The 18,656-nt window shown below is 37.7% G+C and overlaps 1 protein-coding gene across 4 annotated transcripts; it reads left to right on the top strand.

The window, feature by feature from the left end:
- The first annotated feature begins 1 nt into the window (after position 1).
- STX2 (syntaxin 2) lies at positions 2–18,003 on the top strand. Of its 4 annotated transcripts, none has more exons than XM_030501985.1 (10): positions 2–277; positions 6,674–6,745; positions 7,227–7,326; positions 8,782–8,856; positions 9,778–9,851; positions 10,037–10,145; positions 11,227–11,300; positions 11,406–11,543; positions 12,950–13,060; positions 15,905–18,003. In XM_030501985.1, exons 1-10 carry the CDS (start codon positions 242–244, stop codon positions 15,980–15,982), a joined length of 867 nt encoding a protein of 288 aa, XP_030357845.1. In that variant the 5' UTR covers positions 2–241; the 3' UTR covers positions 15,983–18,003. The 4 variants fall into 4 exon arrangements, with proteins under 4 accessions (XP_030357845.1, XP_030357847.1, XP_030357846.1 ...); XM_030501987.1 differs by lacking the exon at positions 15,905–18,003 and adding an exon at positions 12,395–12,402 and having other exon boundaries at positions 12,950–13,043; XM_030501986.1 differs by having other exon boundaries at positions 7–271.
- Positions 18,004–18,656: the final 653 nt, after the last annotated feature.

Here is an 18,656-nt window from a genome sequence, read left to right as displayed (position 1 = left end):
TGCGCGGGCGGTGGCTGCGGCGGCGCGGGGCGGGGCTGGGGGCGCGGCCGCTGCCCCGCGCGCCGCGGAAGGAGGGTGGGGCGGTGGCGCGGCCCGTCCCGGCCCGTCCGCAGCGCCCGGCCCAGCGACCGAGAGAAGGGAGGCGGCCCCGGCGGCAGCGGGCCGGGCGCGGGCGGCCCTCAGCGGGGAGCAGGAGGAGGAGGACGCCGCCGCCGCGGGGAGCCGCTGAGCTGCTGCGGGGATGAAGGACCGGCTGGCTGACCTGGCAGAGGCGAGGGTTCGGCTTAGGGGCGAACGGGGCGCCCTCCGGGGCAGGGCGGCGGGTGGGACGGGACAAAGCGGGGGAGCGCGGGCCGCTATCGCCGCTGAGGTAACGGTCAGCGGCGGGAAGGCCCGTCTGCCGCGGCCGGGTCCGCGCAGGCAGCGCCGCGGCCCTGGGGCGGGGAGGCGGCCGCACCGCGCGTCCCCGCTCCCTTCCCGGGCAGGGGCGGCTTCCCCCGGGAGCTGGGGAGGGGCTGGGGGCCTGGCAGCGAGGGTAAGGCTTCTCCGGTTTAATAGATCACCTTCCCCCGCTGCCTCCTGACCTCCAGCGCGTCCCGGCCGTTAGCGTTCTGAATGGCAGATAAACCGGATGATAGCGTTGTTTTCGAGCTGCCCGTGGTGTCGCGGGGTAGATTTATCCGCTTGGGAACGGTTTAGCCAGTAACGCGTCAGTAAAGCTATCCGCAGATTTTATTTCCTGCGTGTTTGCAAAATGGTAGCTGGGTATGGTTATACACCCTTTTCCTTTCCCTTATTTGTGCTTTGAAAAGAGTGTCCTAAAAAAGAAGGGAGAGTTGGAGGGAGGTACCGTCATGTCTGTCTACAACAGGATATGGCTTGGTTAAAGTAAAAGTTTGTTTGGGGTTTTTTTTCCTGAAAAGAAATGGAAATGGAGATCATGCAGGAGTTCTGTGATAGTTCTAGGACTCCACATATAGGTAGAAGTTGGCCTGTGTCAAAATGCAGTTATGTTTGGGGCTTGTTCATCTTAAAACTAAGTTCATATCTTCTGGATCACAAAATGCATTTCGGAAGTTCCATTTCTAAGTGGTGGAATTATCAGTGTCTCTTTCTTCCTCCCCAAAAGGATGGATTGGCATCTGAAAAGATTTTGCATTATCAGATTACAGTATCTTTGTCAAGAGAGATGTTTTGGAGTCATGCCAAAGAATTTGTAATTTCTTTTGGATTTACTTCTTCCGTTTTCCTATTTCTAAACATGTCCAGCTTGTAGGAATATGTGCCAAATGTTGGTGATGGTGCCTGCTTCCCGGAAAGAGGAAGCAGCAAGCAGTGATCTGAATTCGCTTTTCCATATATAACCCTAAACAAATAGACTTCATTCTGACTGAGGGGAAGCAGCAGTGGTCTGTTGTATGGGTTTTACTAAATAAAAAAAAACCCAAAACACACGCAAAAAACCCTAGAAAACAAACCCTTACACTGCCCTTTAGATATCATTAACAGTTTTAAAAGCAACTGTGCATAGGGGTTTTTAAGCTAGATTTAGTATGTGACATCTGAAAACGCTGTACTGCAGCAAGCTGCCTCAACTGAAACATCACTGCAGCAAGCTGCTGCTTAAAACACAGCATTCAGTATTGCTGGAGTGCTTCTGATGGTCAACAGCATTTTCACTGCTTGTAGAATTAACAAATAGTTCAGAGACTTAGAAGTTTTCTTCTAACTAGAAGAAAATATTTAAACATCAAATGAAATTACTGAAGATCCAGTGTACATTTTATCACTTAAAAGTGTGCAGTTGACATGAAGTTTTGAAGAGTTGCATACCTGAGGGAGATGCCTTTTGTGAAACTTGATTTCCACAGGGAACCCATGGAAGTAGCAACTTCCATCTTTCATCTAGATGAGAAATACTAAATGAGATCATGTTTTTGTGAAGTGATGTTCCTTCACTAGTGTAAATGCTTTGAATGGTGATCCTTGACACACACAGATGAGATTGCTTTAGAAAGGAAATAATGTGTTAACATTTATTTGCCTGTTTTCCAAACTGTTTCAGTTTGATTAGTGTAGTTTCAGTGTATTTTATTTGGCTGAATCATTAAGCAGACCATATACGCCATGGTTTTCGAACAGGCCTGGGCCTGCCAGATCTTCAGGAATAGCTGTGCCTTGCCTCTTTCTCCTTAATATAAGAATTTCATTGTGTTTTAATTTGGTTGGACCTTACCAAAGTAAGTTCCGTCCACCCCATTTCCCCCAAAGATCCTTTGAGGTACAGCAGTAGTTGAAGAGATGCTGGCCAGTCAACACTGACCCATTTTAACTGATACAGTATTCCCTTTAGCGGAAATGTTCATTGAAGTCAACATGTTCTCATTTATGCCCTCCTGGATTTTATTTGACAGCAAGCAAACTTTTGTCATTAAAAGTTGTAACTTTTTTTCCTATATTGCCCTTTTATAAAGAAGAGAGAGAAATGTTACTTATCGATGTTTGTGATCCAGTAACATAAAATGATCATAACTTTTTGATACTTTCGTTAATACACTGTATTTAGGCAGTTGAACAGGGCTAAAGTAGTTGCTGGAGCAGAGATAAGGTTGCATCCTCTTATTTTCTAGCTAGAAAAATTCTTGTACGGTGCATGCTTTTTCAGAAGAGGGCAACTATAATTGTATTTGTCCGCTTTTAGGGGATTATTTTAATGTACTTTCCAAATGATTCTAAGCAGGCCAAAATGCACAACTTTCAGCTGTTAGACTTGTCCTTGAATACAATTAACTGGACAATTGATCAAATCCCGGACTGCTATTAGTTATCTTGAGTACAAATTAGTGTAAGATTAGGAGAAGAATAAAAGATTCTCTCTGATCCCATATGCTGTTTTCAGCAGTGGTGAATGGTAGATATTTAGAGAAGAGAAAAAACAAACCCAAGACAAGTACATAGCACTGATTGTGAAACATTCTCCCAGCCTTCAATGATTTGCTGTTCATGGATACGAATCCATCTCAAAATGGCTTGAAAAGAGCCATAGGGTCTGTGTTCAGATGCTCAGTTCGGCATGTTTAGCTAGTGTCAGATGTTAAAAACAGATGTCCTTTTAAAGGCCTGTTAATAAAACTCATTCAGACTTTTTTGTTATTCTTGTTAAATTGTTTAAGAAAGCAGTAAGATGTAAAGAACCTCTGCTTAGGAGTGATGGGTTGGGTTTTGTTTTTGGGGAGCATTGTTCATATGGCTTTAAAATTACCACCTTGTTGCTGGAATGGGTGCAGAGCTATCTATTGAAATCCATTTTTCTTGCTTGATTGGTGAATCATTTTAAACACATGCTTTTACATTTCTTTACTCTTTAGTGTTACTGAGGATATCTTAGACAAAACCTTTGAAAATGCATTTATATTTGATTGTAGCTTTTGTTGTTGTTAAACAAGGACCTGTAACTTGAACAGAACTTGCGTTGATTTTTTTTTGTAAACTATTTCTTGAGCATTCAGTTAGTGCCCCCAGAACTGTTTAGGAATGAAGGAAGAACCACAAAGTCCTAAAAGTTAAAATTGGTAGAATTGGGTGGAATGGGAAAAAATGCAGAAGGAGCCATTTCAGAAGGAGGAAAACATTCCTGAGTTCCCCCCCCTTCCCTCCCCCTGAGTTAGGGGGAGAGTCTTTACATTAGTCTTTGTTCAAACATGGAATTTTCTGAAGATGAGCTGTATGTTTTCCATGCTATAACAGGCTAATTTCTTGTAGATGGTTACCATATGATGTTGTTCTGGTTGTATCATAATGCTACTACATGCATGTTAATGATTGACCTGCTAAAGCTGCCTGTCAGATCATCTTGGCTGGCTGTAAGCCCTTCTTGGCTGCTCTGATAGAAAAGAATTTCTGGAAACACTGGTGCTGTAAGGAGAAACTGTAACACTGTAACCCGCTCCTTGGGGCTGAGTCCCTGCAGCCGTGATGGTCAGTTACTGTCCCTGCAGCCTGCCAGAGGAATACACATGATCTGGACTGAGAAATAACTGACCTTGGATGGGATTGCAAGGGCAAGTAATAGTCCTGGGTTTAGGTCAAAAGCTGTTTCAGTTTCAAAGGTCGATAATTACTGTGGTAAGGTATCTCAAGCTAGACTGACTTCTGCCATTCCATAAGATATGGGAAATGTCAGAAGTTTCATAAGCAATCAGGATAGCTCCTACTTGGAGCTGAGAAATGACACTGTCTGAGTATCTGGATTCTGTGATACAAACCAGTTTCTAAGGGAACTTGATATATTTTACAAGTCTGTGAATGTTTATAGAGTTGTATGTCCCAGATTTTGAGTCCCAAGGTCAAGGTATGAGCTGCAAACAGACTTCATTGCTCTTGGCATTGACGTGGAACTTTTTATCAGGCTTTTTGTGATATTGCTTATACTGGGGAGGCAAGGTCTAGGAGAAACAATATGTTTCTGTTGAATTTGATGGTAAAAGTGAGTCCTTGGTTAAACTGTGTGGTTGTCAGAAGAGGTGCATCACTTAAGTTCAAGAGAATTAGCAGATAAGCTGTAGTTTAGGTCAGTGGTGATTTGAGAATGTAGAGAAGAGGTGAAAAGTGATCAAGTGTCTCAAGTGCTGATGTTCAAAGTAGGATGTCCATGAATCCTTCAACAAATTGTACACAGCGAATTGATCTGTCAATGGTGTCATTGCAACCAAATGCGAAAGTGAAATGACTGTGGAACTACCCTACAGGGTGGGGAATCCTGATTGCTCCCTTCCAGCCTGGCATCTACAAACAGGGCTTCCCAGTAAGATTTTTGTATCTTTCATTTGTTTAAGATTCACTCAAGTGTTTAATGTTTTACTAAGATCATCTGACCAAGCTGAAAGCTGACATCTGCATCTCTTAAGCTGATGCTATTTTCATTATTTTTAGTTCAATTAAGTAAATACAGTATGTGGGTATAAACAAGTAGATAAATTATTCTTTACTCAGTAAATGTAAGCAGAAGTTGTTCTCTTACAGAAGTAATGAAATTAAATGTCTTTCAAGTGTAGCTTATTCTTAACTTTCAACTGGTTGCTTTGTAGTCTCTGGCATGGGTAAACGTTGGGTGACTTCATTTGGGCACAGACTGTCTCACTTGTTTGTGTTAAGCAAGACTGTTGATTGATTACAGTCCTTAAGGACAGATTCTTTAATACTGAGTTCTAACAGTCATGTCCTCAAAATGAGTGACTGCAATAAGTCTTCAATGACACATAGCACTATGAGTGATGGGAGGGTGGGCCGGGAAAACAATAACATCTAAATTTCTGTATTTTAGCTAGGGCTTTATGGTTTTCCCTGAGTATAAAAACCAGATGATTTCTGACAAACATTGTCATAGGGCTTTATGCGCTCCCTGAATTTGCAGGAAAGGAACTGTCACAAAGTCTAAGTAATAACTCCTTGAAGATTTGGGGCACTTTTAGATCTTCATGAAGTATAACCTTCTTTGTTAGATAGTAGCAGTGCTTGACACTGGATTAACTGGCAGAATTGTCTTGCCACCTCACCTAGTTTAACAATAATATACACCTCACCTAGTTTAATAAAACCAGAAACAAAGGGCCTATGGGTAAATAGGATCAGGGTTTAAGAGCAGAAAGTGGGTGTTAGAAGACCAAAGGCAGAGGGACTTGTAAGAAAAGCATCTAATATGTGAAAATCCCTTAATGGTACCTATGTTGTGTTTTGTTTTTCTAACAGATAACCCTTTGACTAAGTGTTGGAATAGTATTTTGTTCAAATTTTGATTCAGTGAAGTTCAAACAGCCTGTGCTTTACAGAGGGAACTAGAGAACATGGAGGCTGGAGCTCTTTGCCTTTCTAGGACGCATGTTAATTTTCTCTTTTCCTTTGATAAAACTTGAATCTTGGTTCCTGTGAGGATCCATGTATCCTGCAGGGCTGGCTCAAGGGTTAGGGCAGTGGGACGGAGGCAGCGTGTTGGGCTGTGTGCCCTGGTGAGCTGCGGCAGCCCGTCAGCTTGAGCTGCTGCTGCCTTGGCTGCTGTTCCAGGATTTATCAATTATGTAGTGTGTGTATAGTTTAGTGTGTGTAATTATGTCTAAAGTGGTGTGGAATGGCAGCCTTGAGACACCCAAGGGCAAAACTAGTAAGCAGATGTTGATAGCTTTTTGTTTTGCATGAGATGTTTAGCTTTCACCATCACAAGGCAGTCATCAGCACTCCTCTTAGTATGTCTTTGAGAGGGATTGATTTACTGTCTCAGTAAACTGAATGTTAATTTCAGTTCATGTGGGACTCACTGTGGAAGTATCTTTATGCTGTGAGAGAACACTTACATGCCAAATTGTATGTGAATAGTTTTTATGACAGGTAATTAAAACTGTGACATCACTCTCAGGCTGGTTCTGTCCTGAAGCTGTTTACAGAGGTGTGTATGTAAATGCCTGAGCATTCACTACTTTGTGGTAGTTGGGTGACTTTCTCTGACCTCTCTGCTTGTTTGGTTTTGAATTGTGGCCCTCAGAAGAAGAAGGAAACTTACTTTTGTGACTTCGCAGACCATTGGCAGAAATGTCGGCAGTAGCAATGTTGAAGTAGCATCGTTGTGTCAGAACAGGAGCCTGAGTTTTATGTCATACATTTGTTTTGTTGTCTTTTACAGTATAAAGGAAACGAAGATGGGGAGACAGTTATTGTTGAAAAAGACCATTTTATGGATGACTTTTTCCAACAGGTAAAGTTACAGTTTTCACTGTGCATTAAAGACAGTTATTTCTCTGTGCCTTTTAATTTCTGTACTTAGGTTTAACAATTCATCTACACTCTATCCCCAATATGCTTTGTAATGGTGTTCCAAATCAAATGTTGGTAATGCTTTTGCTTGTTTATTTCAGGTATTTTCTGTCTTTACTGCATATGAATGTTTTTAACTTGCTCTCAATAAGGAGTTTGCTTATATTATTTTAAAATCTTTGTTGTTAAGAATATTGGCACTTAAGATTTTTTTCCATACGAAATATATATGCTATTAAAAATATTGCTTGTTCTTATAAGTGCAGGGTGATTAAATCAACATTTCTGCTGGGATTTCTGTCAGATACTTAAAAATGTTGCAGTGAAATACTTTACATTTTTTATCAGCAAAATGTATCATTTTTTTAATCTTTGCCCTGAATTATTGTACTGTTTTCATTGCCATATTTCTCTTCTTCTAGGTTGAGGAACTTAGAAATAATATAGCAAAAATAGCACAAAATGTGGAAGAAGTGAAGAAGCAGCACAGCATTATCCTGTCAGCACCAAATCCTGAAGGAAGTACGTATCACTTTTTTAGATTTCAGATGTGTGTGGCTGGATATTCTAAAGTAACTTGCTTGGTTTTAGCTATTTATGGGAATAGAACTTGAGGTGTTCAGAATGCAAAATATAACACAATTCATTTAAATATTTCCATCTTTAATATTTTCCTTTGCTTATTTTTCACCCTTTTTTAAGTCTCATTTGAATAAATACATTTTCAGCATATTTGTTGCATGATCCACGCCTTTGCTAGAACAAAACTCCAGTTTAATATGGTATCATGAAATGGATTGTATCTTCAGAAATGTGGAGAGGCTACTTGCATTTCCTTTAATTGGTGACAGTGTTGAAGTGTCAGCTGAAGCTCATAGGGTAGAGCCATCATCTTCTGTTTATTCTTCATCAGGGGCAGGTTCCTGCCTGACAGTAACACTACAACCAGCTACTTCAGCAGTAGTAGAGAGTTCCATGATGGAGCCCTATTTTTAGAAGTGCTGGAAGTGCAGATGTGCTTTCTGAACAGAGAACTCAAAAGTTTAGGGAACTTAGCCAGGAACATGGAACCTGCTGTGTTCTCAACACTCATTAATTCAAGGCATGCCTGTGTTTGCAGGAGAACCTTAAAGAAAAGGGAAGAAAAGATGGGGAGATATTTTTGTGAAATGTTGCAGCTCTTTCTTGTTGATGAAAACTGAACTTCTCCCCCTCCTCTTTTCTTTGTCTGCAGATAGGTATATGCTTGTATTCTTAAATGATTTTGCAGAGTGCTTTTTGTCTTAACAATCATACACAGTATCTCATACATACGTCTCGGGTTCGTCTGAGTGTTTTAACATCTGTGGTCTCAGGTCATGTATCAGCTTGTGTTTGTGCTAAAAACTGTGCTCAGTCGTGCATCTGAATTGGGTAGGAATATGACCTTGCCTGTAAGTAATGTAGGCTCCTGTGAACCGAGCGTCTTCAGTAAACCCAGTAACAGAAATGTAGTGAAATTCTTTGTGAATTCTTCGTGTAGTATTCTTAATAATAGGGAGTGCATTGTACAGATGTGTTGGTAAAAGCAGTGAGTCCATGATAAACAACAGAACTAGAAATGGGGAAAAATCTGTATCTTCACTTGATAGACGTCAGTGAACTTTCATTTTGACGAGCGAACGAATATTACCCTGAAAGTGTTACGTTAAGAAAAAATGTGGACTATTTCATCACCTGGTTTAGTTGGTGACTTGGTAATAACATTTCCCAAGGGTAAGGGCTTCTCATAAGAAGCAGGAACCTAATAGTATGCTGTTACAAAAATGGTGAAGTACTTAGGAGTATAATAAACAAGTTCTCTGCATAGTTATACTGGATAGAGTTATGACATTGCAAGGTAGAGTTGTAGATAGTTGCTGGCTTCCTATTATCCACAGTTCTAAAGAAAAAAAACTCCATATTTTTGGTTTTGTTTTTTTTTTGTTTTCCTTTTAGGAACAAAGGAAGAACTTGAAGAATTAAATGAGGAAATAAAGAAGATTGCTAATAAAGTCCGAGCCAGGTTAAAGGGTAAGTTGTGAGGAGAAATGAAACTGCTGTCATGTGTAATGATTCACGATGTAGCAGTGTTACAGACTTAGCGCATTGCAGCTGAACTCCTAAACTTCAAAAGCTGCATTGTGTGTGCATAAACCGTATTGGATAGCTCTTTAAAATAGAGAACCACCTCCTCCCTGCCAACTAATGTACAGCCCATGTCGGGAACAGTATCATCCTCTGCTTTATTCCTCCTTGGCAACCTTCACCACTGACAAAAACCAAGTCTCAGCACAGCCCAGTCTATGGAACAGGAAAAGAGCTTGCTTGCTTTCAGGAATAACCTAGAAAATTGAAGTGCAAAGTAATTCCTCTGTGTAGAAATGAATTCTGCAACTGAAATGCTGGGTTTTGGTCATGATGTCGTGGAAGAAGATTAACTGCAAAAAGAGTCTCTGTAGCATACATACCTACACAGGGCATTGCTCTAGAGCACTTACTGTATTTTAAATTCAGACTAGCTAATGTTGCTGTGGCTTTCCCCTGTGGGTATGTCTTCATTGTTTAGCATAAGTTTTGAAATATATTGAGTGTTTTAATGTTACTGTATTACAATTACTTCCATAAACACCAGGGTATGGTGTTTATTGTTTAAACTATAAGAGCAGCCAGTTCTGTTATAAATGTTGAAATTTTTCCATAGTGATAGACGGTAGCGTGACTGTGTAAGAGCATTGAAGTAGTTACTGTGTTCTAAGATCTGTACCAATTATTCAGATTATTTTAAATTTATCTATACGTCACTGCCACACACCTCCTCCCCCTGAATTATTAAACGTGTCTATGGGGATCTTATACATGAAGAAAGTAATAATTAACACTATTTACAAATTAACTGAGCTATTAAATAATTGTGCTGAGCATTGACTCCTAACATTCTTGTATTGTTCTTAGCTATTGAGCAGACTTTTGATCAGGGCGAAAATGCTAATCGGACATCAGTGGACCTCAGGATAAGAAAAACACAGGTATGATCACTTCAGTTTAAGAGGATTTCAATTTGGAAAATTGAGTTTCACTACTATGAAATGATTTCAGAGGTTCATGTTCTGTTTTGTTGGAATATAAGTACTGCTTTCAGCTGCTGTGCAGTACTGTGCTGTATCAAAAAAATCATTGGTTTGTTCCACACTTTCATATCCTCATAAACCAGCACTCTGTATTGGCTCACAAGTTTGTGGAGGTTATGACGGAATACAATGAGACGCAAACCCTCTTCCGAGAACGCAGCAAAGGTCGGATACAGAGACAATTGGAGATAAGTAAGTAACCTGAATACATGGTTTAAAAAGTAAATTGTGTTGTTAATAACTCCCGTGTTTCTTGCTACTTAAAAATGGTACAAAACATCATGGATCTCGCATGTTGTCTTGAAGCATGTGAGAGAAAACTATCATGTGGCATAAACTCTTTGGTGTTACTATTCAGAGCAGGTGTAAAGAAAATAAGGTTAAACTCACTAAATTTTTTTTGTTGAAAATTATTAAAGAAACTATCTTTTCCCTTTGTTTCATTTATTTCCGATGCTGCAACTTTAAGTGAAACATTAAGAAAAGCTGTGTTCTGAAAATAGCAAGTATTAGTAAAAGTCATTCTAAAATTAACATGCTGAACAGGACATCTCTTTTTATCCTATGATATTTTTGTCAATAAGAACATTTGTTAAATTCAGCTGGCATAAAATCAGTGCTGCTGTTAATTTACACTAATCATTTGTTGACTGACTCACATCTGACTGATTTCATCATTGATTACTATGAGGAGTATTCAGAAAGGTACTTGACTCTACTGTGAACTACAGCATCTACCTTAGAAGGTGTCTAAAATATCCGTAACATTGTACCTAAAATTAGCCTTTTTGATTATCTCCTGTAAAAGCAAGCACATATATTGCTGAAATAGGAAATATAAACAGAAAGTTGGCAAATTACAAGACAACTTTGCTTGTCCTGTGCTTCTCAAGTTTGTCATTAGCCTCTTATGCTAATGGCTCAATTCAGCTTTTCAGTAAAGTTTATTGGGCAAGTTAAGTTCTTCTTTACCTGTACGTTTAAGGGGAGAGAGCCTAATACTTCAGGACATGGTTATTTTGAGTTGATGTTACTGTTACTCAATTAGAGCCTTCAGCTTTTCCTCAGCATTGTCTTCTGACTATTACTTGATATTTTCTGGTTTGGGTTGTGTTGGGGTTTTTTTCCATATGCAAAATGGCACTTGGAAATGGGTGAAAACAATGCTCAATACAAGAATTTTGCTTGAATTGTCATCCTTCTGGTATGGTAAAATTTTATGTTCAATAATGAGTAAGTGATGTTATGTGAAGTACTGTTGTTTCTATCCTAGCTGGAAAGACCACCACTGATGAGGAACTGGAAGAAATGTTAGAGAGCGGTAATCCTTCAATTTTCACTTCAGATGTATGTATTTCTAGTCCAGTTTATGTCTCTCTTCTATTCTGCTTCTGCTATTTAGAAGTATGGCAGCACATATTTATGGCTGTATCTTTTTTTGTTCTTCTAAAGATTATATCAGACTCCCAAATCACTAGGCAAGCTCTGAATGAAATTGAGTCACGTCACAAGGATATTATGAAACTGGAATCCAGCATACGGGAACTACATGAAATGTTTATGGACATGGCAATGTTTGTTGAGACTCAGGTAAATGAACCAATTCAAACACATTTATGCAAGTGGGATTTTTTTTTTCTTCCCCTCAGTCTTCCTGTTTGAAATACGCAGGAACAATTGCTTATATTCAGATAATACAGACTTAAGAGTGGTTTTTGACTGTGATTAGACTATACGAAAGTTGATGACTAAAGGTTTTTTTAGACAAATGCACAATCTGGGTGTACGTGTGCTATACTTTTGGTCTACTAAGCATAGACTTTCTTTTCAGTTGATATACTTAATACTTTCTTCAAGATGCTTATATTGCAATAAGCTTGAACACTTCATGCATGGTTAAGAAAGAATAACTCTCTCCTGGAATGTTTGCTGGTATCTTGGGAGTTTAGGATTGTCATAGACATGGTAAAGGGCTATCGTGATAGAATAAAATGTGCATTAGCAAGAATGTATGCAACTTGCACATAATACAAAGGTATGATTACTGTTGTAAAGTGAATATAAAGGGATTGAAAAGTCATTGATGTAGTTTCTTACATTTATAAGCTTTGTCTTATCTACGTAAATTTGTTCCATCCATAGTCTTTACATACCAATTATCTAACAAAACTATTTTTAACTTCTGTTCTTCAAGTTCTTTGACTTCTGCAGGAAAGTGGAAAAAGTCACGTTCAGGGGAGAAACTTTCCTGAAAAGGACTATTTTATTTTTTTTAATTGGGTTTTGTTCTCTAAGTCCTGTGTTGCTTTGATGTTAAATATCTAGCCAAGGCAAATTGGTAGCAGTTTTCTATTGAATTAGAAATGAACAAAAGTTACTTGTGCATCATTTTTTTAATGCTTTGCTGTTTACTGCTGCTGGTTATTTCTTCTGATGGACAGAAACACAGGTAATAGACTTACTGTAATTTTTCACCAATCCTCCATTTCATTACCAAATCTCATTCATCTTAATTAATTAGAATTTCTTGTGTATTGACATGGTGAACCCTCAATTCCATGGAACTTCTGACGTTGCTATTATATGTGTGTGTGTTCTTAGATAACTGTTGAACCTTGTGTCGGAAGAAGTCAATATCCTTTCCCACTGCCAGGCACTCCAGAGATTTCAGATCTCTTTAGTATGTCACTTTTAGTTTTGACTGTTAAAACATACCTCACATTCATGGTATGTTTTCAGGTGTTCAGTATTTGTTCCTGCAAAAGGGAGAAATATGCCTGCCCTGCCCATGAATGTTCCTTGTTTGGTTAGAACTTTGAGCCCTTGCTTCTCATTCCCTTTTTCCTTTACACATCAAAGCAGAAAAAACATCAGCTCCGATATGTACATTGTTCACTGTTTAATCATTGATGTTCTATAGCCTTCCTTCTCTTCAGTTCATTAAACAAGGATCCATGGATTCTGATAAATTTTTTTCTTCAAAATTTCATTTTAAGGGTGAAATGATCAACAACATAGAGAAGAATGTGATGAACGCATCAGATTACGTGGAACATGCAAAAGAAGAGACAAAAAAGGCAGTTAAATATCAAAGTAAAGCACGAAGGGTATGCTATCTTTCTGTACTTGTGCTAGTCGGTGTATTAATTTAGTGCAGTATGAAGTTCTAGTTGATTTTCCTGTTGTTGTATTCAGTCCTTTAAGGTAGAATTAATACACATTTTACTTTTCTGTAATCTTTATATTTAAAATTAGAAAATGCAGTTATAAATTAGTATATGACAGGAAGATTTACCAAAGGATTTTACAAGCAACACCCCCCCTCCCCCCATCAGGAAAAAATCAAAACCTTTCCCATGTGATTTGTAATAGTTATTAAAAATTGATATTACCAGTAGGGGACAGAAACTTGTCTTACATATAAGCAACTCATGCACAGCTAAGGCGATGTTTCCTACTTAAAAAGCTATCATTACAGACTGTAAAAAAACCCCAAAAGAATTAATTACTGTGCTAGTAGGTAAATTCACAGGTGGTTCTTATCCATTACTGTGATACCTTTAATTATTCAGACTCTAAATAAGCTTAAAGGTTTTTGGATCTTTATCACTGGTAAACTTACCTGGATTTATAGCTATAAAATTGCCATGTTAGCAGGTAAAATAAAATCACTGGTTTTGCTGAAGCAGGCTTTTTTAGAGTTCCATCTGTAATTATTCTTTTTACAGATAACTACTTTTGTACTCTTGTAAAAGAACTAGATAAGGGAGATCTTCCGTTTGGAAAGGGTGTGATATTAAACCACTACACTCAGTTTTGTGGAGGAATTGAGTTGAGTAGCGTTCAGGCATTTGCCATTGGTGTGGAAACTTGTGTTTCAACATCTTTCTTGCCATCAGAAAGCCAAATAATGTATTCTGAAATCAAACTACTGAGTAATTTATATTTTGTAACTGTATGATTGCAGAGTGAATGAATTGTTCCTCTGACTTCATAATTTCCCCTTTTGAGATGCTGTGCAATTTTGTGAGGCTTTTTGTGATGAGTTGGATTTGAGGGAATAATGTATCTTTCTATAGATAGACAGATATCTACATGTAGATAACACACGTTACATATAAAAAAGTTACGTAAGAAGTGTCAAAAGAGCCCACTTAATGTATATGTAAATGGTGGTTTTCTCATCTTTGACAACTATAGAGGTATTAATCACAGTAGTTTACCTGTAAACACTCTTTATTCTTATGCATGCAAGAGTATACAGGTAAATTTATCTCAAGTGGAGAACACTGCAGGCTTTAACAAAAATGAGTGTGGACCTAAAACGTGACTGTTTTAAAAATTGAAAATAAATGCAAAGCAATGTGCTTAACCTTAAAATAATAAATACCTTGTTTTTTTGACAGAAAATGTGGATAATTGTCATTGTGTCATTGGTGTTGATTGCTGTAGTTGCTCTAATTATTGGTTTGTCTGTTGGTTTTCGGTGATGCATGGATAACCTCAGCATGTGTGACTTCCTGCCACAGTGGCAGTAAGTAACTAATCAGCTAATTCTGCTCTTGTTTTGGCCTGGTAGCTTGTATTGTTCTACTAACCCTTAATATCTGTACAGTTAGCACTGGGGGGTAGGCTTGAGATGCACTGAGAAATCTTGTCCATCTCTGGATACTGTAACAGCACTGTGCATGTCAGTATTGAAGCTGACACCTAGTGGTAGGCTGCTACATGCACAGAATGCAATCACTACTATATTAAACACAGAAGGAAATGAGACCAAAAAATGCAGTTATTGTCTTGCAGCCCTTTGACATTTATTTTTATACTGAAACTTCACATCAGCAAATAATCTGCACTAATATACGGAAAACCAGTTACACTTGGAACTTTATCAGATGGGGTGTTACATGGTTTTAGGCAGAGCTATCATTAAAGTAGATACTTTACATGGTCTACAACCATGAAGTTTGCTATATGCCTTGCAGAACATCCTACAATTTCTTACTTTGAAACTATTTATTAATACCAGACTAAATGAAGCAGTGGGAAATAACAATGTATTTGTAAAAGGAAGTCTGCAAAGATTCCAACTGGAATTTTAGGACATAAATTTGAGAATTTGTTCAATCTTCAGATTCTTGATATACTAAGCTACCATTTCTTGTCAAGATAACACCTAACCAGGCTACTTAACTCCTTCTGAGTCCAATAGAAAGTCAACTTCTGCATGTAGGATCTTCAAACTATGCATGAAGAACTACGAACAGAGAGTCATTCCAAACAGCTAATCAGGACCTCAGTTTTCTGTACTAACACTCTTTTAATATCAAGGCTTTTACTTTTGTTCTTACAGTTTCTTCTTAGCTTTGGTTTATGGGCAGATAACAGTTTTACTGTATCATTGCTTAGAGTCAGAAACACCTGACCTAATGTCAGACTTTCATGCATGTACATAGAACCTATCAATTGTTTTTCCCTTGCAGCTCTTCTGAGCTATTACCTACACAGTGTTTTTACTCATGTTTACCGAGTTCTATGAATTCCATTAAGCATGCCATCTAAAGATTGGAGCAGGCTACAAATATTTGTCCAAAGAGGGTGGCAGTAAGCAATGTTACTGTACTTAGACATGACCCTTATACGAAAATGTTCGCTACTGCATCTGTTTCTGTATGCACTGATATTTACAAAAGTTGACTGTGAGTAATAACAATTATACTGTGAAGCAAAACACAGAAATGTTTCACACATAGCTCCATCTTGTAACTATGATTACATGTATGTTAGGAAAGAATAAATGCAGTAAGCATTTATCTTAGTTTTTCTAGAAAGAAAACCAAAGCACTTGGATGAGGTATCAGTATTACTGGTTTTCTGTGGCCGTACATGTATTTGAACAGTTCCCTACCTGACAGGGTATTTCAATCTCAACTTTTCTTTTTCTTTTGCAGAAATTGATGTTCATAATTATCTGTGTCACTATATTGCTTCTGATACTTGGGATTGTCCTAGCAACAACACTATCCTAGCAAGCACATTCCAAGAGTTATGAACCTTCAGAAACTCCAAAATACATCTTCAGTAAAACCAAATTTTTTTAATAAGTGATGCCTTACACTGTTCCATGATGATGACCTACCACTAATGGTTAAAAATCTAAACAAAATCACTCTTAATGTTTACTTATAAATGAAGATGAGAATGTATTAGGATATGGATGGATTTGCATCATAAACTCTGCATTTGTAAGGCTGAAACTTGCTCTTAATTGTTTCAAACTAAAGTAACTTACAATTTTTTTTTTTTTTTCATATCTCAGTGTTACAAACAGTTTAAATAGGGAGTTGAGAGACTTTTGAGTTTTGACTGTTTGGAGCTTATTCCTGTTGCTAATCTGATTCTAATCATGCAATGTAGTACCTTACCTGTGCTGCTTTTGTTAGCACTCATGTGAACATTTTTATGAGATGTAGCCTTGTCTGTAAGTGTAATTATTTAGTCACCTTAACCTATCTAAGCTTTATACTTAAATTTTCCTTCTGCAACAAGCGCTAAAGTATTTTATCCTGAGAAGACTCCTTATTTAACTGTCTGCCGACTGCAGTCCACTTGAGAAGGAAAAAAAAAAGCTTTTTCTTACATTTCCAAGGCTTTTTGTTTTTTCTTTCAATGTGGCTTTAATTGCTTTAAGTATTTCCTTGCCTTTGTAATAAAAAGTTAGTTGCAACATTTCTGGTATAAGAATGCAGTAATGAAGCACATCAGATTTGAACCTGAGCAGATAATTTTACAAATAACCCTTGTTCAAAGGAAACTGATGGATCAGTTTAGCCTGACCGTTAGTGTGACAAAAATCATATCTTCTCTATAAAGCCAAGTCACCATTTCTTATTCAGAAGCTTGCTAATGTTGATGTGTGAATATAGCACATAGGGATAAACTCCTTCAGAAAAGTCTGAAACGTGATAAAAACTAAGACACTGATCTGTTATGAAATTAGTCTTAACATGTATGAAGTGTTTTAGTGTATACACAGCTGTTGTACTGCTAGTTTGCAACACTTAAAGGCTTGAAAGATTTCAAATGTAACTAAATAACTGCATTTAATGTTACAGGTTATTTTTGTATTTTGTGTGTAAAATATTTGTAACTTGAATTTTTGACTTCTCATTGTTTAAGCATATCCATGTAGATATGTAGATATATTTACACTGTAAGAGAATTAGAGGCAAGTATAATGTGTGCCTTTTAAACATGGTCTAAAACTACACTTGTCAATGTTTCAAATACTCGATTATAATGTTAACTGCAATAACTCTGTCCTAAAAGGTTAGAATCCTTAAACTCATGTTTTGTTGAAGGTATCTAAGGTGGAAGCTACTCAATAAACTGTAAGTCACTCTGTGGACTTGATTAAATTCAGCAAAGTTTACAATTAATATTGTATGTATGACTATTCCTGCTTTGCTGTCCAAATACACTGTGAATGTGCTGGAGCTGTTCAGATGTCAACATGTTTAAAAAGAAAAAAATGATTATTATTGGTCTTTTTGCAAGTTCGCCATAACAAAGTCGCTTGAAAAATTGTGGCTTCATTAATGAACAAATTTCTTTACCTCTAAGTCCTCACAAACATGGGTGAGTGTTCTGGAAGTTTACATGCAAAGTAAGGAAAGATTGGTTGCCTTAGTGCTCAGTCTAGGTAAAATATATTTTTTATTCTATAGTTTTCTAGATTTTTATCAGTAAATATTATTTATACAGATACACAAATTAGGGGGAAAAGAAACTGGTTCTGCTGTTTAACAGCTGATCACCTAAAATGACCCTCAAAATCCCATCATGTTGAGTTTTTTATTTATAATGCAACAATTTGCCCATCAAGACCAGAAATTTGAATAGGCTACTCCATAGCTTTTACTTTTTGTTATACAGCTGCCTCAATGAGTTTGTTTTAAAAGAAAACTTGTTTTTTTCACATGAACCTCTTTGTTAATATTGGAGGGGAGTAAATCTCTAACCTATGCACTAATAAATTTATCTAAGCAAGTATCTTGTGGCTGTTTTTCTATTCGTGATGTTATTGTGACCTTTGAGTATTTCCAGTATGTGTTTGAATAAGGCTGGTATGTTTTTGTGAAGACATATGTCAAGCAATTGATACCTAGGTCTTGGATTCCTGAACCTTTTTACCAACTATGGTGTAGAGATGAATATGAAGACATTAGTGGGATTTATAATTTTTTAATATACCCATGGAATTTTGCTTAATATTGAACTTGAAAAATATGGAAATTATTTATTTGAATGAAACTATTCATGTATTCTCAAAAAATCCTTCAAAAAATAGCTTCCTCTTACCTGCCCACCCCAGAACTAGAATTTCTGGAATGGATTGAGGGTTCTGGTGTCCAGGTGGTAACTGGAGTCATTCCACTGTGCTCGTGTTTGAACCTGGAGTGCCCCTCTGAAAGCTTTTTGCTGGCATTGAGTGCTGTTACCCAAGTACCTGTGGAAATAGCACCAAATCTGAACATAAATGAATCCAACAGAATGAACTAGAGCTGTTTCAAAATTAATCTGTCTTCATTCTGCTTCTCTTTGCTCTGTAGTGTAAAACACAGAAAAGACATTTCTAGGCAACGGAGGATTTGTTAAGCATAGTTTTGATGAATGCAAGCCTGATAAATAAAATTTAGAAGA

This window comes from Strigops habroptila, chromosome 11 (assembly GCF_004027225.2).
Source record: "Strigops habroptila isolate Jane chromosome 11, bStrHab1.2.pri, whole genome shotgun sequence".
Classification (NCBI taxonomy): domain Eukaryota; kingdom Metazoa; phylum Chordata; class Aves; order Psittaciformes; family Psittacidae; genus Strigops; species Strigops habroptila.
The sequence above is the reverse complement of the archived record's forward strand: the minus strand, read 5'-3'. Positions and strand labels throughout refer to the sequence as shown.